At 32.3% G+C, this 22,525-nt stretch overlaps 2 protein-coding genes across 2 annotated transcripts in view; both read left to right on the top strand.

Moving 5' to 3' along the window:
- The window catches only part of LOC133204319 (receptor-type tyrosine-protein phosphatase epsilon-like), a 62,469-nt gene extending 50,300 nt beyond the window's left edge, over positions 1 to 12,169 (top strand). The window contains exons 13-29 of the mRNA XM_061340044.1: positions 1,306 to 1,376; positions 3,274 to 3,440; positions 3,637 to 3,724; positions 4,025 to 4,098; positions 4,453 to 4,489; positions 4,598 to 4,695; positions 5,154 to 5,282; positions 5,500 to 5,648; positions 6,014 to 6,149; positions 6,474 to 6,632; positions 10,203 to 10,296; positions 10,538 to 10,608; positions 10,717 to 10,851; positions 11,110 to 11,229; positions 11,333 to 11,484; positions 11,651 to 11,786; positions 11,864 to 12,169. Of these exons, the coding sequence (XP_061196028.1) occupies positions 1,306 to 1,376; positions 3,274 to 3,440; positions 3,637 to 3,724; positions 4,025 to 4,098; positions 4,453 to 4,489; positions 4,598 to 4,695; positions 5,154 to 5,282; positions 5,500 to 5,648; positions 6,014 to 6,149; positions 6,474 to 6,632; positions 10,203 to 10,296; positions 10,538 to 10,608; positions 10,717 to 10,851; positions 11,110 to 11,229; positions 11,333 to 11,484; positions 11,651 to 11,786; positions 11,864 to 11,935 (1,888 nt within the window). The 3' untranslated portion in view covers positions 11,936 to 12,169. The remainder of the gene's footprint in view (positions 1 to 1,305; positions 1,377 to 3,273; positions 3,441 to 3,636; positions 3,725 to 4,024; positions 4,099 to 4,452; positions 4,490 to 4,597; positions 4,696 to 5,153; positions 5,283 to 5,499; positions 5,649 to 6,013; positions 6,150 to 6,473; positions 6,633 to 10,202; positions 10,297 to 10,537; positions 10,609 to 10,716; positions 10,852 to 11,109; positions 11,230 to 11,332; positions 11,485 to 11,650; positions 11,787 to 11,863) is intronic.
- Positions 12,170 to 21,359: 9,190 nt separating this feature from the next.
- Positions 21,360 to 21,983, top strand: LOC133204318 (uncharacterized). The gene has a single exon (XM_061340043.1). The coding sequence runs from the start codon at positions 21,360 to 21,362 to the stop codon at positions 21,981 to 21,983; it is 624 nt and encodes a 207-aa protein (XP_061196027.1).
- The last annotated feature ends 542 nt before the right edge of the window (positions 21,984 to 22,525 follow it).

Genomic DNA, 22,525 nt, shown 5'->3' with positions numbered 1-22,525 from the left:
TATCAAACACTTCTATTCACATTTTTTTTAAGCAATGAACTATTTTTTTCGATAATGTTTAGGAACATATACATCCCTAGATAATCAATAAATTCACTCATTTATCCTGAAATTACTACAAAACTACTAATGATATCAAATATGTAATGCAATGATCAATACATTTTCCTTTGGTAAATAAAATTTGTACATATTTTTCACAATCTAAAAAGTTTTTTCCTTATAATGTCCTAAATAAAAGGTCAGATCGTACAAAAGACATTCACTTTATACCCAAGTACCATCAAGTTAAAAATCTCGGATAATCCTTCCCTAAATACAACATTGAGTGTTCACTCGACACTAAAATATCCAGTAATCCAGTACTAGACCTCTTAAAATATTGCCAAATATTGATTGCAGGGGCAAAATAATTCTTCTGACATACCCAACTCAAAACAAAATACAATGAAATTAGGTAGATCTAAACAATCTGAAAATACTGAAAGAAATCAGGCAATCAAAATTGATTCTAGTAAATAAAGCAAGGATAATTCAAATACTTTTCTAATAAAAATTAATCATAGATATATCTTTTGTGAAATCTGAAATGAACGAATATTCCAATTTTAAATTCACATTCGAATAACAACTCTTCGAACAAATATTCGAATATTTGTTGATATTCCTACTTTTAATGTCACATAAAATGTAATGGTAAAATTTCCCTTTTCCATGACTTTGTTTTGCATTGACAGAAAGATACTTTTAATTCTCAATGGTAGTACAAGTCCAAAATAAGTGTCGTTGTTTTTAAGCATGCTTTCAACAGACATTGGAAGTGTAAATTTGCAGTCATAGTTTCTTTTTAAAAAGTTAAAATCCCATTCTTAACTCAACCGTAATTTATCAATAAATAGAGTGTCATAAGCTTAGACTTAATTAAGTTATTTAAGTCAAATACAAGTTCTTGAACAAAGCAAAGGGCAAAGATTACTGACATTGAAGGTGTGACCTTAAGTCAGTACTTAACTTTGAAATATAATGACATTAAAAACTCCACTTGACACGAATACAACTTAAAATTATGACTTTGAATGCGTCGTAAGTGTGATTGAAAGTCAATTGTATAAAAATCAAGTACACCAGGTCTTTCAGTTAAAAAAAAAAGTTAGTTTTGTCTTATATTTCTTTTAAAAATATCCATTCCTCTAAAACGAGGTCATTCATGTTTTAGTAAAAGAAAACAGATCTTATAACTTACTGAGTAAAGTTATTTAAGCGCTTTTTAAAACAAAATATAACAATCTACCTTTGTTTTTACAGACGGAGAAGAAACATCAGAGGAAAAAATACTGCAAATCGGCAACAAAGTTCAGTTACACTGACTTCAAATAGTTAAGTTTTTCATTTTAATCATTGAAATCATTGAAAGAAAGATCTCAAGATAAAATGAGTTTAAAATTGAGACATTGATTAATGAATAATTTGTTTATTTATTTCTTTAAATAAATAAACAAAAAATGTTAACACCTTTTAAAATATCTATTTGGAATGCTTAGAATATGGATATGGAAAGTTGAAGTTAGAATACCTTCTTCTACCTCCTCTTCAATATATAGTGCAGGGCCTTCTCTGGAGCATTGTCTCATTTATGCAATGATATACATTGCATAATGTCTGAGCTGGGCAAACGTAAATGCAGATTAAAACAAGATAATAAGGCAGGAATGATTTAGTGGATGTCTGCGAGTCCTGCGTTAAAAGTATTTCACGTCTTGGCAGTGAAAGGTTCTCTGGTAGCTGGTTTCATAGTCTGATACCAGAGGTAAAAATGAATGACTGTATGTCTGTTCCGCAGAATAGTGTAACGAGTCGTAAAGTGTGTCCACGGGTAGGGGTACTGAGTAGGTGCAGGTATGCTGTGGTTGGTAAACCTACAAGCGCATACCTGATTCGGTACATTAGCACAACCTTGTGCTCAACTTTCTCCTGTTGTAGGAGGCTATTCTTTGTCACGCATCATACTTGTAATCTTGCAGTCTCCTTTAACAAATCTCGCTGCTACTGTGGACATCTTCTAGCTTGACGATGGTACTACCTGTGAGGATCCCAGACAGGCAAATTATATTCAAGAATTGGTGTGACAAATGTTTTGTAACACTGGACTTTGCTCTAGGTCGGTAAGCTTGTTAGATTTCTCTAGAGAAATCTAAGGTTGGCGTTTGCTTTCATTATACACTCTAAGAATAGTTGTCTGATAAGGTGACGCCAAAGTATTTCTCTATTTGACACTGTCCAGCTGATGGCTGTGCAGGGTATACATGGCAATGATATAATTGCGTTTCCGAGTGATCCTTTATAATACTTCACATTCTAGAAGGGTTGAAGGACACCTGACCTTTCTCTGATTTAGTTAACTCATTTTTTAGTGAGTTTGAGTCTAAATCAAAGTTGATTCTTCGGTAGAGCAGACAATCATTTGCAAAGAGTCAGATTTTATTCTTTCTGGCATGTTGTTAATATACAGAATGAAAAGTGTGGACCAGAGCTGAGCTCTGGGGCACTCCAGCTGATACTGGATGACTCGAATGGATTTTCTCTATCAGGATTCTTTGGCTACGGTCACTCGAGAAACTTTTTATTCTGGCTAAGAAAGTACCCCTGTTGCCATAGTAAAACAACGTCATAGTTCTTCATTGTAGAACAACTTCAGTACTCGGTTGGAAACATTAAGATCTTTTTTTTAATTTGTTCAACTTTCAGGCTTGGACAAGTTCTTGCACTGTAAGTAATGGCTGGCTTTCACAAGACGTCCGTTGCCTGATCGAAGTCATGCTGGTGGTCTGAATGAATTTTGTGTTTCTTGAGATTTTCATCACATGAAGTCTCTTGCAGCAAATTGACATCTACAAGGCGATCCTTTGGGTAGAAGAGGATGTGCGCTAATTTTACTTGAATATTGTTGTCACTAGACCTTGCTTACAGTCAACTTGGACCTTTTCTTGACAAATTGTGTTTCGAATATAATCAGGAGTTTATTGTTGAAAACTTTGAAAGGTCTTTTATGGTAACACACTGCAGATCTGATCCTTCGTGATTAGAGCCTTGACTTTTAGGTAGCTGTAAGCGCTGTCGTCCTTTCTACAGAGTGCTCCAACACTATTATCACACACGTAGTTAAATGATGATATGATATTTTTTTATATGTGAAGAAAATAGATATTGAATTTCTCAAATGGGTCTTTTTCAGGAAAATTATGTTTTGAATTTTAACCATTTTATATCTTACAGGTCATGAAGAAATTGAAATAAATGGCATTGACAACGTGGGCTTTAAAAAACAATCTGTACAAGAAAAAGTTTGTCCAAAGCACAAAACTGTAACAATTTTAGAGTTAGAAGAAAGAATTAGGTCCATGTCTGACAAGGAGAATGGTTCTTTTAAAGAAGAATATGAGGTATGCAAAAAAAAAATAATTCATTTTTTTAATGAAATTGTAAATTATCTAATCAATCTAACATAAGCAACGTATACATGTGTGAATATAAGTATTTTTAAATTCCACTTTTTAAAAAAACAAGATTTCAGAACAAATTTAAATAAATTTATGTTACCAATTTTATTCGCTTGAATGTCATTTGTTCTGAATAAAGAAAATACCAAAAGGAGAATTATATCCATGTACTGAAGGGAAAAAACCCGAGAACGTCTCAAAAAATAGATATACAACAACTTTCCCGTGTAAGTGTATATATTTGCTTTTTATGTAATAAAAATCATCGTCTTAAGACAACTTTTCTTGGTTTGAATACTTTTTAATACTTGGAGTATTATTTCATCCGACATCAAACACAATATGAATATTATAAGTGGATCACTGCTATGTGCAAGTATGTACACTATCCCTCTTTTTTCTTTCTTGTTTAGAGCGTGTTCCAGAATTCGCCTTTTATTATGTTTAAAACTATGCTCATATTAAAATTTGGTAAATTTGAATTTTTCATCTTAAACACCTAATACATAACAATGTACAATTTTTAGATGATCATTCTAGAGTTATCCTGAAGAAATCAAATCCAAAGGAATCTGACTATATAAATGCAAACTACATTGAGGTAAGCTTTCAAAATTGCTATGTATTTACATTCACTGCATATATCCTAATTTTCTCTTTTGAAAACAATATTTCTTTTATCTGAACCAATAAAAGACAGTAAACTCCTTCTGATTTTATGTAAGGCATAAGTAACTCTAAATATGATAGAAATGTTGAAAGTCAACTTCTGGTTATCGATCAATTTAGCAAATTGAGAAAAGTACATTTTTTAACACATTTTCGGCCATTTCGTTAAAATAACTTAAAGACAGATATAAATGACACTTTTTATATTTTGTTCTTAATTTAATCTAAGCTTGTGTAAAAATGCTTTATGCTAAATGATTTTAGTCTATTTTCTGTATGCTTGAAGAATGCACAAGATCGAAGAGCCTATATTGCCACACAGGGTAATTTGCAAAATTTATTTCTATTTAAGATGGACGATTAAGCACATTAATCTTACCAAATAATTGTTGACTATTGGTCATATATGATTTCGTATTACTTGTATCAAGGGCCAAAACCAAAGACCATTACTGACTTCTGGAGAATGGTTTGGCAAGAAAATATTTCTATCATCGTTTGTCTTACTAATTTAAAAGAAGGCATGAAGGTTTAGTATGATTTAATATTGAGTTCATGTTCATTCTTATCATTGATACCTATAATATTTTTAATAATTTGTATCAATATTTGTTTTCATTTTGCAAAAGTTTTAAGAGATAATATACTAAATGTTACCAAAAACTTTTACCCAACTTCTAATGTTTCAACCCACATAAAAGTGAAGCCTCGTCTTTATTTTCACTAAGCATTTGCCGTATAAGTGGAATTTTTAGCGAGACGCAAATTTGGTGATTTGTTCTGAGAAATCTGCATTTTATTTTAGCAAAAAGTAATTTTAGGAATGAAAATGAAAATTAGAAATATACTGATAACCTCCAATGTGGTAGGAATTATATGCGATATTCATTTTTTTAATACCCACGCTAAAATATGTCAAAATTGAATCCTCTCTAAAATTTCTGCTTATACGTTATCTATTTTTTTAAGTTGAAATTTTTAATTTAGACAAAATGTGCCCTATATTGGCCAAATGCTAACGACAAAATTCAAAACGGTCAACTGTATGTCAGGCACCAAGACGAGAAAGTTTATGCAAACCACACAGTTAGAAAATTACGGATCCAAAACATTTTTGTGAGTTGTACAGTGATTTTGAATCTTTAATTTTAATAATTTGATATAATTTCGAGATTCTTTTTATATTTTGTGTATCTTTTATGATGTATATATTAGATTTGTAACCAAGGTATTTTAAATGAATGCATAAATTCTTGAAAACAGAGGTTCACTTCATAAATATGAATGAATTTATTAATATTTTTTCAACTGTATTAAAATTATTATGGGGTAGGAAAATACGGAGCGTGACGTCATAATGTTCCACTACACGCAATGGCCAGACCACGGCGTCCCTGATCCACTAAGCCTCGTGATATTTCATCGTCACGTGATGAGGATGTCTGCAACTTACTACGCTGAATATACATTAGTACACTGCAGGTTGGTACTGATTATTTAAGATCTACTTAATTTAGATCCCCTATAACGTCAAAACCCCTTGGTAAGTCAAAGAGAACGTTTTTTCTTAGTCTGATAATTAATGAAAGTTAAATAATAAAGAATTCTCTATCTCTCATTTGGATTTTCTCTGCAAATTTCACTGGCATTTTGAAATTGCCAATTTCACTCTGCTTTGAACGACACAGAATTACAAAATCTTGTTCATTTATCTGTTTTAAATAAAAGGAATGTGCAAAGATGTAATTACTGCATATATGTTAAATTTTAAAATATCATGTAAAAGGAGAAACACTTGAATGGAAGTTGGTATACAGTGATACTTGTTTGTTTATTTGAAAAAAAAGTGCAGGAATCGGAAGAACAGGAACTTATATAGCGCTTGACGCCCTCTATCGACAAGCTGAGGAAACAGGAGAAATTAATGTTCCAAAGTATTTAAAAACTATGAGAAAAGACCGAATGAACATGATACAGGGAGAGGTATTAAACAAAATGCCAATTTTTGAAAGCATCATTGATTTAACTTTAGCTTTAAAAGTTTGAAATAATTTGTCACAGATATATACTAGGTTTAAGCTATGCTTCGTTCTCAATGTTTTCTTTTAACTAACTGAGCTAATTTTCCTACAGAATCAAAATAAAAGAATTCAGCGTTTTAATGCCTATGAATAATTATGTTAATTTTCATAACTTTTAAGCTTTCTCCATGCAAGATTATATATATAGTACCGTCAGTGTCTTTCTCAATAGACACAATGAAACAATTGTTCCAAAATATAAAGAGTACATTTCAAAAATATACAGGATCAGTACAAAACAGTTTATTTGGCGCTATTTGAATCGTTCAGAGGAAAAGTACGGTCCATCTCCACAGACCGGTTTTTAGAGGAATTCCAAGAGCAGAGTTGTTACATCAATCTTGGACACGTGGCCAACAAATCTCCCTTATCTGCTGAATTTGAGGTGATGTAGAAAGCACTGTATAAACAATTTATATGAAGTTATATATGTTGTTTTAGCTCACCAGACATATAAGCTCGTATTTTTATGGTCGACTGTTGACTTGTGTCTGTCTATCCTCCGTCCGTCTGCGTCTTTTCGACTTTTTTCTTAAACCACACTGGTCCAATTCCAATCAAACTTTGCACAGAGGATCCTTTGGTAATAATGATTTAAAAATTATTAACTGAAGAACCCTGCTCTTTAACAACAGAAAATGTTAGGACAAGAATTTGGTTGGTTCATTTCAACATCTTCTCAATAACGGATGTAACTTATCTGAAGCCTTCCTAACATACTGCAAATTTTAAATAGTTCGAATCATATGGCTACCGGTGATATGTTGCGGTTACAATAGCGGATCAAAATTTTAATGTAAATGCAAGGGCTGACCCGACGCACGATGAGGGACAAAAACGGATAGCAATAGGTCACGTGAGTGACTCAAGTGACCTAAAAATTTTGGGTGCAGTGGAATGAAATTTTCATTAAGGGTTTATCTATCATATTTGCGTATGATTCAATTTTTAATAATGTATAGATAAGAATAAGGATTGTAATATACTTGAATGTGTGCGGAAAATGGCCTTATGGCGCACGACCAAAAAATCAACATACTATGTAAAACTTCAGATGGTTCTATATATGTTCGAATAGTCCCTTGCCTACTTATGAGATGAAATTCCGGTATTGGTGCAGGTTGAAAGTACTTTTTTAGGTTGATAATAAAAACAAATGAAATATGAAGTTGCAATAGACATTTTGAGGTTATCATCGTTACTTCGTTTAGCATAAAATGACATATTTTTTTTAACACACACACACACACACACACACACACACACACACACAGTGTGTATACATAGAGACGTCACCATATACCTTCAAATTTTGACCTTTAGCCGGCACTCAGGGCCATTGAGCAGTGAGGGATCTTTATCGTGCTCATCCGAAGGATCCGCAACTTTCACTTCAAAGTGCCGAGCGCATGGCGAAGGAACAGTTGCCACCCATTTTTATCGACTTGGGTCAGTCGCGGCCGAGATTCGGACTCACGACCTCCCGTTCATGGAGCGTGCGCTCTACCCACTGAGCTACAGTGAACAGTATATATATATATATATATACATGTATATATATATATATATATATATATATATATATATATATATATATATATATATATATATATATATATATATATATATATATATATATATATTAAATTTGCTGTGTATATTTATTACACCAAGAATAGTTTACATGGAAATTTATAGGCAACAAATCTTTCAAAATCCTCATTTCAAGAACAGCTAAGCCATGTTTATTCATTTCGTTTGCAAACTTCCTAATGTAGTACAAATTTATATTTGTTCAAATCGAGGGTCAGTTATGCATGTCGCTAAAATACGGATTCAAAGTTTTTGATAAGAATATATGGGAAATTAAAATAAAAAGGTATTATTTTCAAGAGGAGGAAGGCCAAACAGAATTATATCAAGATTCAACATTCCCAAATTGTTTGAATTTAGTTTTCTTTTTAAGAGCCATTCTCTGTAATGACTTTAACTTTTATATAGGAGCTGTGGCACGCATATTCTCAGAATTTATCCAAACTCTCTATGATAAAAGTCTTTGATAAAGTAAACTCAATCAGGCAAAAATTGGTTGCTACGTGTCATGGTTACCATAGCAACATGTCCTAAAGTTTGAAAAATGGCATTTTTCAACATGTTCAGAGTCCCACAGATAATGTTTGCAGCAAAGCAAACAAGTGGCAATGACTGTTTCTGAAAGTTAAAGGCCTGATGTCTTAAATGCATGATAAACATGTTTGGTAAATCAACTATTACATACGTTACTATGGAAACAAAGTACTCAAAAGTAATAATTTTGTTCATTTAATTTTATAAAGTCATTCACTTAAGAATAAAAACAATTATAGGTTGAAATGCAAGCATATAATAGACAAGAAATCCTTGTAACATATACCAAGGACGAAATATGATATTTCTTATAGGTTGGCAATGGTTGCCATGGTTTTAATACCACAATGGGATTTTAAACTTAGTGTTTTAATCTTATCCTATCTTTTTAAAAAGGATATTTCTATATAACTGATGATCAATTTTTAAAGGCATTGGTGTGACCCTAATTTTTACATTTCAAAAAATTCAAATTCAATTCTTTAAATAGAGCGTTGCTATGGAAATTAGCCGAAAAAATATGCATAAAAATCTGAAAAATATTCTGTTTCCTTGGATACTTACCATTGTATGTAGATTCCCAAAACGTTTATGATTGATATAAATGAACAACTAACCTAACTTTCAATTTTGACTACCACCCAATCTCTAACTAGATGCAAAAAGCTGGCACATAGGATTTAATATTGATATAGAATTAACAAAATCGAGCATTTTCCCTTCTTGGTAACCATAGCAACAGTGTTGTATATTTCAACAAACTTTATCAATATATGATATTCAACTTTAGTTCTACCTGATAAATACTATTCAAGGTGAGTCAAATAATATGTTTCTTGATTAAAAGGTAAGTAAATTTCTAAAGCAGCAAAAAAATATCACTTTAAACAACTGATACGTTGTTTCCATGGTTACACTGCAAAGTAACAATTAATCCCAATTTTTCTTATGTTGTCGGTGTTGCAAGGTCCTAAGGATGTATATGTGCCAGTCATGAATTTTATTGTTTTTCCTCAAGATTGTAGCATTAACCCAATCTTAGCAACAGATTTTGCATGGATACACTGTGTTACTATGGCAACCATAAAAGTTATTTTTAGAATAATATTGCCAATACCTAATTACTTAAGGTCAATTATTCTTATTGCTTTTCTTTGGTTGTTGATAGAGTGTGATCATGTAACATCTATCATTAGTGAATATTGAGCGTTTTTTTAGCATTTTTCAGCATCTAAAATGTATTCTAAATGTATCCATGGTTACCACTTACTTAGAGATAAATTCTTAATAGTTTCTTTATAGCATAAGTGGCGACAAGGTGTCAAGTTTTTGTGAGAATAGTTTGTTTGTTTTCCTTACTCTTTATTAAGGCTTAATAAAGATTCAAAGTAGCTGAAAATCTCATTTTTTTTTCAACTTTTCTGGCTGTTACCATGGCAACCAAGACACATAGCAACGAAATTTTATTTGATATATGTTTCTGGTGTCAATTTGTAATAATGGGCCAAGTTTCATCAAAATCGGTGACCATGCTTGGCAAAGAAGTTTAAGTGGTTACAGAGAATCGCTATTAATTCTTTCTTTCTTTTTTTTCAAATTATGCACCCTGGTTCAGGGTTAGACTTAAATCGCTTATTAAATTTTACATAATACATACATACATAAAAACGGAAAAAAACATTTGGAATTTCTTCTTCTGCATTCATGACCGTTGTTGCCTACGGGAATTTTATTTATTGAGTGATGAAAACATCGATAATAGACTTTTCTTGAATAAAGTTTATGTGAGCTGCAGTAATTATAGAACTTCATTCTGTTTATTTTATAGGAGCTATTGTCTTTGAGGAAAGAATACTCTGACAAAGATTACGAGTTTGCAATAAAGAATAAGGAGGCAAACTTAACTCCAAACGTATTGCCTGGTAACAAATTGAAAACTCTGATAGAATTCATATACCTACATATATCATTTTCTTTATTTATTTATCTATCTATCTATTTATTAATTTATTTACCTATCTATTTATTTATTTTGAGCAATCTTAAATTCATGGTACTTTATAATTTAAAATTGATTTACATTTTATTTAAGATTTTTTTACATTTACAAATTTAAAGTATAAATTGGTCATTCCCATAAATACTAATTATAATCTATTGTAGTTGATGAGTACATGTGTCAAGCGTTCGACTCAAAAGGGGCCAGGAGATACTACAATGCAGTTTTATTACAGGTTAATATTATAAAATAAATAAACCTTTTTTTAAGAAAGCACGTTAAGATTGGCCATTTGGGTCTTAATATCTTGAGCCCGGTAATTACAATGAATATTTAATTTCAGTCTTTCACAAGAAGTGATTGTCTTATTAGCGCCCAATTCCCACTTCCGGATTATATAGAAGATTTCTTGAGTCTTGTGAGAGCATTTTATACTCCAATCATCGTTTCGTTGTTTCCATTGAGAGAGTTTCCATCGGTAAATGAATTTATTCATGAAACATAATAACTCAAAGAATACCTTTTGAAAAAAAAATAGTGTTCAGTGTAGTTATAAAGGATTTTGAAATCAATTTGAAACATCTAAAAGCATTGTGGTTTAAAAAGGTTTTGATTATGGAATAGATTTAATTGAAAATGCACGAGGATTTGACTAACGCATTTCTTTCTAAAGTGAGATATCTATTCCAAGTCCCCCTTTCACTTAAGAATTGTTTTTCTTTTTTTAAATTTACAGTCTTCTTTTTGGATCCCAAGGAAGAACGAGAATAAAACCGTGGGAGAATTCACCACCAAATTCTCAGATTGTACCAAAATGCCAAACATCGTCAAAACCAATATTGCACTGCAATCGAAGGTCTTAATCAGCATAGATAATAAATGAATTGTTTCATTGAACTAATTAAAGACGATTATCATAACTTTTCAAACTTTTTTTCTTTGTCTTCTACAATCTATAGTCGAGCAGTGATGTTCGAGTTACAATACTAGAAAGCATAACATGGAGAGGTGAAAACGACACAGCTGGTAGAAGAATCTTAATTGATTTAATTAAAGAGGCAAAGATGGAAGAGAACACTCATCCGGGTGGAAGAATTCTCCTACTTTCAAGGTATATTTGATAATTCATTAGAATCCTTTTAGAAATAAGAAAAAAAGTACATAAATAAATTTCATCTTCATTTATTTACTTTATTTACAATACTTTTTATTCAGAAGTCTGAAAAAATATCAAAAAATATTCTTGGATTGTATTTATTGATCAATTAAAATTTCAGTGACGGTGCAAAGCGCTGTGGACAATTCTGTGTTGTATACAATGCACTTGAACAAATGACCATGGATAGAGAAGTGGACATATTTACCATAACACGGCTGCTACAGATTCGTCGTCCCGAGTTTATAAACAACTTGGTAAATCTTCACAACAAAGATTTATTGATATATTCTTTATAAAGTTTGTTGTTAATGATTCTTCTTTGTATTTTTAGGAGGATTATCAGTTTTGTTACGACGCTGTTGCTGATTACCTACAAAATGACACAATTTATGCTAACTGCTAAAAAGAGAATTTACTAAGACTTCAAACATTCAACAACGAATTAAAAAGGGGTGTTCATGACAATGGTTTAAGCAAATGTTTCTCCGTTTTTTACTTCGTTTATTTATTCAATTTTTTTTCTTATTACTTTAAGGTAGCAGTATGTTGTGTAAGATGGTTGGCTCTTTTCATTTTTAGATCACCTGAGTCACTCAGGTGACTTACTGCTATCCGATTTTCTCCGTCGTCGTGCGTAGTGCGTTAACAATTGAACATTTCCAGCTTCTACTCTGGAACTGTTGAACCAATTTCAACCATTTTTGGCTTATAGCATCTTTGAGTAAAGGAGAACAAAAATTGTGAATCCCATGTCCATTGCCTCCCTGGGGCTGAGGGGTGTTTCTAAAACCACTAAAATAAATGCAATTTTTAAATTCTTCTTCTTTACTCCTGGAAATCAAGCAGACAAATTGTTAACATGATTGTAATAAGCACCGAGTCCTCTATCAAAATTCTGAAGTTCATGTCCCCAGGGTCAGGGCTTCTGGTGCAAGGGCGGGGCTATGTAGATAATATAGTGAAAATGCATTTCTTTGAAAATCTTCTCCTCTGCTAATAGTTATGATGAGCAAGGGTGCCTCTTCTAAAATTGTAAGAATTTGTGACCCCAGGGTGAAGGGGTTTTATGCGAGAGGGGGAGGGGATGGTATTGATTATATAGTGAAAGTGCAATATTTTTGTGAAAATCTTCTTTGCTTCTATATATTAAACAAACACACTAAGTATATAGTTATGATGAGTAAGGGTGCCTCTTCAAAAAGTGTGAAGTTCATGGCCTCTTGGTCAGGGGTTCTGATGTTAGGGTGGGGCCTCTATTGATTATAGTTACAATACATTAATTACTTAAAAATCTTCTTTTCTGTTCCTGGTTATTATGTAAACAAACTAAGTATATGGTCATGATAAGCAAGGCTGCCTCTTCCAAAATTTTGAATTTCATGGCCCCAGGGTCAGGGGTCCTGATGTAATGGGTTGGGGGCCATATTAATTATATAGTGACAATGCGTTAATTCTTTTAAAATGTCCTTTTCTGCTCCTGGTTATTATGTAAACAAACTAAAAGCATGGTTATGACAGCAAGGTTGATTCTTCCGAAATTGTGAAATTCATGGCCCCAGGGTCAGGGGTCATGGTGAAAGGTTGCACGGGGGCTTTATTGGTTATAAAGTGAAGATGCATATTTTCTTGGAAAATCTTGCAAAAACGTGAGTACCGTTTGGGTTCCGGTTGGCGGATCTAAGTAACTGGCAATATTTAATGAAACTGACGACAAGCAATTGTTTATTTATTTCATAAAACGTCATCACTGAATTATTTAATCAAAACTTGATTTAAATAATATAAAAGAAATAAGTTGTAATAACCGATTAAAAAAGGAAAAGTGCTTATTATTTTCGTCATTCACCGATCTTAATATTCACAGAAACTTCTAGAACATCATATAGCATCGAGTCCAATGTTAAAAAGAAAAACGAGGCGATTATAGCTGCATGAGCAAAAAAAAAAAGCTTTTGTGTCAATGGTAATTGAAATAATGGTAAATCATTGATAACGTTATAAGTTGTGAATATATTTATATATCAAAAGACTATTAATAGGTTTTCAAAATAAATTTATCGGTAAAATTTGTATATTCCTCACTGAGAGCATCGTGGCAACGAGCCCGAAGTACAATTTGTACTTCGTAATAAACTTGCTTATACATGAAAATAGAAAATTAAAGAAATAAGGTAATATTCAAATACAATTCAAGCTGTTAAAAATTTTGTGCTTTAATCAATACATTTCAGGGTTTTTTTTTTTTTTTTTTTAATACAGTCTTTTGTACCAAATACATGACCTATTCTTAAGGCGTTAAAAGGTAATGTTTACTAACAATAATAAAAAAAACATTCAATTTATCATTAAGATGTGCATATTCGCTGCTTTTATCCTTGATGGGAATGAAACAAGAGCAGCTGAAGTACAATATCCATAACAAAGTATAACAGGTTTCACAATAAACGTCAATTAGTGAAATTGTTATTTTTCAAGTTTTTACAAACGGGGGGGGGGGGGGGGTGAAGATATACATCTACTTCTGCTCCAAAACTAAATGAGGGGTTTTGAACAAAGTATTTCTTCCTGCTATAAGCCTGTAAGCTGTCAATAGAAACTACAATATATTTTATTGGGATTTTTCTGTCGATAGTGGTATAAATTCAATTCCGCGCTAAGCGCGGGATTTCATCTAATGTAGTAAAAATGCATTAATGTAAAAATAAATGCAAAAATGCATTAATTCTATTAAATAATCTTGTCTGCTCCTGGGTATTAAGCAGATAGCAGATAAACAAAATGCATATTTATGATGAGCAAGGGTGATTCTCTCATTTTTTTTAAAACTTGTGGTCGCACGGTCAGGGATTATGGTGTTTCTCTGGGGGATGGGGAATGAAGTGAAAATGTGTCAAATCTTTGATTTTTTTTTTTAAATCTTCAGCTAAATGCATAGTATGATGTGATAGGTTATAATGTGGGGTTTAAAAAAGTACCGAAAAACTATTGTTTTGTTAATAATCTGTATTGTGATAGTGATGAATGTGGGCAAGAGGAACTTACTTTATGAGCTGTAAATGAGTAATAGACAAATATTTTGTTGATCCTGGCCATCCTATTTCTATTGCTTTAGGGTAATAAAGCTTCATTTATCAGTTTATTTTATACTTCTATGGATCCTTTAAATATTTGTATTATACTCATGTGTCCGTAAAGGCCTCTGGGCCTCTTGTTCAATGTTGTGATAATTTTTGTAATTTGACATTAAAAAATTAAAAGGAAAAGAAGTGTCTTTTAAGTAACTTTCAAAGTCAAATCTAAATGTACAACGGATAAAATAAAAATGTTATGAAATAAGTAGCATTATCGAACACAAATAAAAAGTCAAGAATTTTCACCTTATACCCAAAGTCTACAGGTACATGTACATGTATACGTTTAATCAAAGAAGAAGGTATGTATCGATGTCGCAGTGGAAATTAAGAAAGGTGTTACACAATGAATATAGCACTTCAGAATTGAAGTACTGACATCACCGATCTGCAGAACTGAAATACTATTATATAAATATTGACTGGGGTTGGAGGCAATATTGATTATGTTATACAATCATTGACTTTTGATGAGGTCTACTCATGACTATACGGACCTGGTAAGATATTGGTTGACCGAGGCAGAAGACCGAGGTTAACCAATACCTGACCAAGTCTAATCGTGAGTAGACTAAATTCAAAAGTCAGTAATTGTTTTATTAAATAATCAGGAATTTTACAAAATTTTTGACATATTAATTCCTGTCTCCAACAAATTACTCGTCGAAGACGAAGCTCTATTGAATTTATAGTGAAAATGCATTAATACTTTGAAAATATTCTTTTCTTCTCTTCTGAGTTTTATCTAAACAAACTAAATGCATGGTTTTCAAAAGCAAGGTTGCCACTTAAATTCCAAGTTCTGGTGAAAGGAGGCGGTGTTCTATTGATTATTTAGTGAAAAGGCATAATTTCTGAAAATATTCTTTTCTTCTCCTGATTATAAAGCAAAGAAACTAAATATGTAGTTATGATGAGCAGGAAATCTGTCCCTATAAGCAAGATCTTTTCTCCTTAAAATTAAATCAAGATGTAAGATAAATACATGTAAATATATCTACATGCTATATTCATAAGCCCCTCCCCCTTTTTTGAAACTGTTGCTACAGGCCTGTACCTTAAGTTGATACTTACAACAAATCCAGTCAGAGACTTAATCTCAACAAAGCCTTTCGTTTCAAACTTTGGTCAAATTTAATATAAATAATTATCATGAAAAGGATTTAACAATATTCAAGCAATCAATCTATCTATCTTAGATTTACATGCATCCCATTTTTGCAAATATTTTTTTTTAATTTTTGTCTTACTCTCATTAAGCTTTGTATTTTCTCTGTTTTGGTGTATTTTTCTTTCAGTTAACAATACCAGACCTAAATTTTAGTATTTTCTAAAAAAAAAAAAAAAAAAAAAAAAAAAAAAAAAATTTTTAGTAATCTGAAGGAGAAAAATGAAAAATGTCAAAGAATCAGCACCGAAATTTTGATTTTATTTATTTATTTATTTATTTTTCATGTTTAAACGCTACGCGCAGCGCAAAAAGCTAAAAGACAGCCTCAGCGTCCCTTTTAAGCAAGTTTCATAGGTTTTAAATAGTAAGGTCGAAAGTAGTGCGAAAATCCTATGTAAGTGGTAGAGAGAGGTTCTCATCGATCTGTACAATGAAGTTCATTTAAGTACATGTATGAAGAAATAAATGTCGGCACAACCGACTTGTTTAACATATAACTAAAAAATTACTGCAGTGATCCGAAAAAAAGTAAATAACAATTTACTGATATAAATACCATAAAATGTCTCATTACATGTAGTGTAATGCTGTGATTTAAAGGGGCTGGGACACAGATTTGAAGCTCATATTTTCTAAAATTTCCTAAATAACATCATGACATATATATATATATATATATATATATATATATATATATATATATATATATATATCTATCTATATATATATATAAATATATATATATATATATATACATGTATGTTGTCAGTCTCTTTGTGTTCAGGCCCCTTTAAAGGGGCCTGGACACAGTTGCATTGTATACAATTTTTAATATCTATTTCATTTAAAACATAACTTCAGTTTAATGAACTTAACTTACATGAACATTCTAGGAATTCAATAACAACTACATTCTTTATAACATCACGTCAAACACCTGTGTTTGTAAACAGGGCACTTATTGTTAGTGTTTACGTTTTACAGTCCCTGAAACGTTCTACTTTCCCATTTTTCCGTTCGCTCACCGTTCGTTCACCGTTCGTTCAGCGTGCGTTCACCGTTCGTTCACCGTGCGTTCACCGTTCGCTCTCCGTTCACAGTTTTGCGTTCACCGTTCACCGTGCGCTCGCGTTCACCGTTCACAAAGCGTTCAGCGTTCGCTTTTCGTTCCGTTCACTTTGCGTTCACCTTGCGTTCAGCGTTCACCTATCGTTCAGTTTTCATTGTCATTCGGAACTCCGAAGTGAAAGGACTTACCTTTTTGTAGGGAATGAGTTACAGGTTTTTTTTAATTTAATAACTAACATATCGTGTTTGAAGAATCATTGTTTCATGTTGAAAAATATCTACGATATATATTTTTATTATTCTAACTTAGCTGTTAGGTTATTTATTAAATTACTCTGGAAAATAAATGTTGTTATAAGCACATTCTGTGCCTATGTAGAACGATGCTGAAATATTAAATATAACTAAGGGCAATGTGCAAATACTTCAAGCACTGCAACATTTTGTTATTTTGTTAAAGACGACAAATCGTTAATGGTGACATAATTACATATGTATGTAAGTCAAATAATTACGCAGCAAAATTACGAAAATATTTATTTCTAACACGGTTTTTTTTTTTCAATTACTACAGAAAATATGATCGAACTAGTTCTGAGAGTTATACATAGTACTGCGGATATCCTATTAATTTATTATCTTTGGAGCGAATTAAATTGATAGTGTGGTTAAAGGAAATATTTATTTAAAATGTACTGCACTATAGAATTTTCTCTAATATAATATGTAAAGTCTATAGTTATAGAGAAAAAAAAAATCTTTCTTCATCGTAACTTTATATGTTTGCCATTCGATATGATTAATCCCCCCCCCCTTTTTCCCCTAGCTTGGTTACTTAGTCAGTACTGTATTTCCAGAATATTTTAATCAACATTTTTTTTAAAAATAAGTTAAGGTCTTTTTTAGAACAAAAATTTCAGTCTCAAAACAAGCATGCATCTAAAAAAAGTCACAAAACAATAGTAGTTTAAAATGTACACGTGTCGGCGGTGGTATTTGAAATTGGCAGAGAGTATGTTTCAAATTCAAGTTTTAATGCCCAATGTATTTTATTCATTTATTATTCAAATGTTGGGATCAAATCTAGAAATGATAAAAATAAATGTTATAACTTGTTGGAAATACTCGCACTTCGTCTTCGATGTGACGAAACTTTCACACCTGCACAGTGTCGAATGATTTTGATTGACAGGACAAGCACGTGGACTTCGTGTGAACTTGAAGCAGGAAAATAAAAACGAGTATGACTGTCAAACAAATGTATATGATTTGTTGATAAAAAAAAAAGTTACTTTCACTGTCTGATATATTTAGAAAAAAATTTCAGAGTTTTTGTTTAATATGGGTACAAACATTTAGTGAAGCCTGAAAGGAGGGGGGGGGCTATAACGGAATCTCTCTCTCTCTCTCTCTCTCTCTCTCTCTCTCTCTCTCTCTCTCTCTCTCATTTGTCTGTTTAATAAAAACTATAACAGCATATTACATAAATATCAAGTTTGGAAAATTATAACAAATAATATGAATATGTATCTTTGTATTATCTTGTCCGAGTATAACCACGGCCATCTACATATACATGTAGAAGTCTGCTCAATAAATCATCATGAAAAATAGAAATGACCCATAATATATTATTGTATTAAAAATTTAAAATACGAGCGTATAAATGCAAAACATCCACTGACCTTTGTAATTTTTTTTTTCATTACTTTACACGAAATCGCCCTGACACGGAGATATATGAATGGATGTTACAACCGCTTTAATTCATTCTGTAAGTCAGAAGTTTTCTCTGATTTGTTTATACTTCAGCGTTCGGCAACAATTGCAATGTTTTAATGCGATAAGAATCATGTGATTAAAAACTTAATGTGCATGCATCGTCTTTCTTAGGACAATTTTGGAGAATTTATTTTTTGACTTATTTATTCATTCATTTATTGGTTTACTTATTTATTATTTATTTATTTATTTATTTTTTGGCACCTAACATTTTAACACAATAAAATAGTTTCAATGCAGGGAAAATATCAGAGGCATTCCGAATATATCGTTCATCTTGCGTTCACCGTTCGTTCACCGTTCACTTTGCGTTCGCGTTTGCGCTCCGTTCGCGTTCTGCGTTCGCTCACCGTTCACCGTTCACACATCGTTCACCAAGTTGCGTTCAGCGTTCACACATCGTTCACTCAATGTTCGCTCTGCGTTCGTTCAACGTTCGTTCACCGTTCGTTCAGCGTTCGCTCACCGTTCAAGTGGGAAAGTAGAACGTTTCAGGGACTGTACCTGGTGCGTTCAGTTTGTTTAGTCTGCACACATCCTCAGCACGGACTGACAATGCTGCTGAGTTGGTTTTGCTTTCTCGTATTTCGACTCTGAACTTTTTGGATTATAGTTTTTATCTTTTTTTATAATATACACAACAAAATTTCTCTTTTTCTTAAGTATTATGGACTAAGCTTAGTTTGTGAAAGTGCAAGGATTTGTGTCAATCAATTTAGTATATTAGTATATCAATTTAGTAATACCAGTATTTAATACTGGTATATGAATTTTAGTTTTTCAAGAAGGGGGTGGGGGGGGGGGGGGTGGCATTAATTACCGACTCCAATATCACTCTCAATATGGCATACAGGTAGATGCAAAATTATATTTTGGGGATACTTTTGAAATACTAGTGGACCTAGGTTATAAACACTCATCATTATAAGTAAATTGTACACATTAATCATGAATTTTATCTTCACAGTGAACATTTGATGTGAAACAGACTCTTTGAAACAGAAAAATTGTCGGTGAGTTAGAGGATGATGACTAGAAGATTAATAAAGAATGTCTGTGAATAAGATTCAACGACATTCAACAACAAGTGCAGATTCAGTCAAGGGCTCACTATGTACTTCCAGAGAGAGAGAGGGGGGGGGGACTGTTGATAAGCTGGAGACATACGGATAATTATCTTCTGAAAACAATTCTTTTCGATCCTTGATTAAATTTAAATAAGTACATGTATATCAAAAAACGTCTACAGTATTTGCTTGCTGATATTGGCTGATGTACATTGGGGAAAAAAGAATTGAAAATGTCCCTCCAATCATGTTTTGAACTTTTTTTTATTAAAATTTCAATTTCAAGTAGATAGACGTTCCGTTATCGTGCCACGTCTGCAAGGATGACAAAGCGAGTGAACATTTGTCAAAACAAAAGAATTACCATAAAGGATAAGCTGAAAACATAGCAGTCTCGAGTGATAAACAAAAGTCATGCATTTACATTGAACCTTTGCCACTTTGTGAAATAAATTATTTCCAAATACAAGGAATTATTTTTAACAGAATTATAATTTTAAAACGAAACTTACTGTAACCTAACTAAAGTTGTAGAAAGGAACTCGATTTTATATATAATTAAAAACATAACTGAATACTTTTTACCAATACAAGTAAATAAATTGACAAACTAGCGTGATTCATAAGAAGTATTGTGAACATAATGTTGACTTAGTTAAGACCTGGCTTAGTTCTTTTTATTTTACGGTTTTAGACATACTTATGTAGTACTTAGGCAGGTCCTAAGATTGCACCTAAACATACGTATGACCCTACTTTAGTAAAAAAAACTTATAATTGTGTCCGTAAACGTTCACAGAGATGACGTGGATAATCTTTATAAATTTTCGCAGAATTGATGATCACAAACAGTATAAGTGTGCTTAGTACTTGAATTTTCAAAACGGTCACATTTGCAATGGAAACAGACAAACTATGCAAATACTTAAATTCTAATTTTCTCAGTAATAGCTTTAAAAAAAATTTCTTTTACACTTTAAAAGATTATTCCTTGCATCGTGCCAAAATATTTCTGAAAAGAAATTTGAATAAGTTGCACAAAATTTGTCGCTGTATACAATGTGCGTAGCCATGGAAAGAAAATATTCTAAAAATTATTGTCACGTGACCACTGTTTGCCATCGGAAAAAAATCCAAAATCGGAAATTTCAACTCTTTTTGTTAAGGTTTTGTGGTATTTATGAGATGCATTGGAGGTATTTTTCCAATGCTAAGTATTTCCAGTTTGTTGATATTAACCCCCACTCCCCACCTTCGGCCGTTTTTAGATTTTACATACAATTTCTCCTCTGTATTTCATATTCACTAATCTAACCACCTTAATTCTTTAAAAATATAAAATAACTTGACCAAGAGGTTTATTAGAAAATCAACATTTTGTGTTATCACTAATCCTGTTTTTCAAAAGCTTCTTTTTCTTCTCCGCATTTGATCCCAGCAAGTGTCACATGTGCGGGTTTTTTTAAACAACTAATACCCTACCGGTATTTGTGCAACTCCAAATTAGCAGCGTTAATGGCGGTTTGGGATGACATACGCTTTTCCTTTCAATAGCAGACCTTTAAGTTGATAAATAACAACAGAAAGAGCCTAGACCAGTGTATACATATGCAGAAACTTACAGATAATAAAGTGAATGATGAACTGGAAACAATCAGAGAGGCTAATGAGAAATTGCAAAGTTCAGTGACTGATCTCCAGGCAAGATCTGTGAGAGATAATCTTGTGTTCTCGGGTATTCCAGAGCATGCATGGGAAGACACAGAGAGGCTGCTACAGGATTTCATACAAAGGAGATTCAGATTAGGTTATGATATATCATTCGAACGAGTCCATATGGTTGGCAAGTGGAGTGAGTTCAACGAATACCCACGAAATATAGTGGCAAAGTTCAGTTTCTTCAAGGACCGGGAATTCATTCGGACCAATGCCGCAAGGAGATTTAGCGGAACAAAAGTATGGGTAAATGAACAGTTCCCACAGGAAATAGAAGAGAGAAGGAAGAAGCTTTACCCAGTGATGCGTCAAGCAAGGAAAGATAAAAAGAGAACAAAACTTGTCCGTGATATCCTTTATATTGACGGAGAAGTGTACACGCCACCCGCTGGATCCACTCCCTTGACATCTACAGCTCAGCAAAATCCAGCGAGCCAGGATACTCCACGGGAAAATAACGAGCGTCAACCTTTAAAAAGACAACGCCAAGGGTCGACTCCCGATCGTCCTAGGTAGGGACATACAGGAGAACAGTCAACTCCGAATAACAGTAATGTAAATAAGAATAATGTAAATAATTTGAAACAGTCAACTCTGAATAACAGCAATGTAAATAAGAGTAATGTAAATAATTTGAAAATACGTTCTTTAAATGTCTGTGGTGTTAAAAATAAGTTACTCTGTAATGAATTTACAGAGTTCAGCAAAAAATATGATGTAATAGGACTTACTGAAACAAAAACCGACGATTCTGATAAAATTCAAATACCTGGCTATGTAACTTTTATGAAAAACAGAAAGAAACTTACGAATATTCGATCTGGGGGTATTATTTTAGCAGTTAAGGATAATATTGTTAAGCATGTCAAAGTCATAAACACTGACTGTAAATATGTTTTATGGTTTAAAGTAGACAAAGTGTTATTTAGTACTAATGAAGATGTACTGTGTGGTATTGTTTACATACCGCCCGAAGGTAGTAAATACACCTCCCCTGACTGTTTTTTAGAAGTCGAACAAGAGTTAATCAGTTTAGTGAATGATAATAAGTATGTGTG

This window comes from Saccostrea echinata, unplaced genomic scaffold (assembly GCF_033153115.1).
Source record: "Saccostrea echinata isolate AGI-Se365-2 ecotype Australia unplaced genomic scaffold, CSIRO_AGI_Sech_v1 ptg000052l, whole genome shotgun sequence".
In the NCBI taxonomy this organism is placed as follows: Eukaryota; Metazoa; Mollusca; class Bivalvia; order Ostreida; family Ostreidae; genus Saccostrea; species Saccostrea echinata.
This window is presented reverse-complemented; position numbering and strand designations above follow the sequence as displayed.

Excerpts from the sequence above, each read along its gene's own strand:
- LOC133204318 (XM_061340043.1), top strand. The coding sequence starts at position 21,360 with ATGCAGAAACTTACAGATAATAAAGTGAATGATGAACTGGAAACAATC.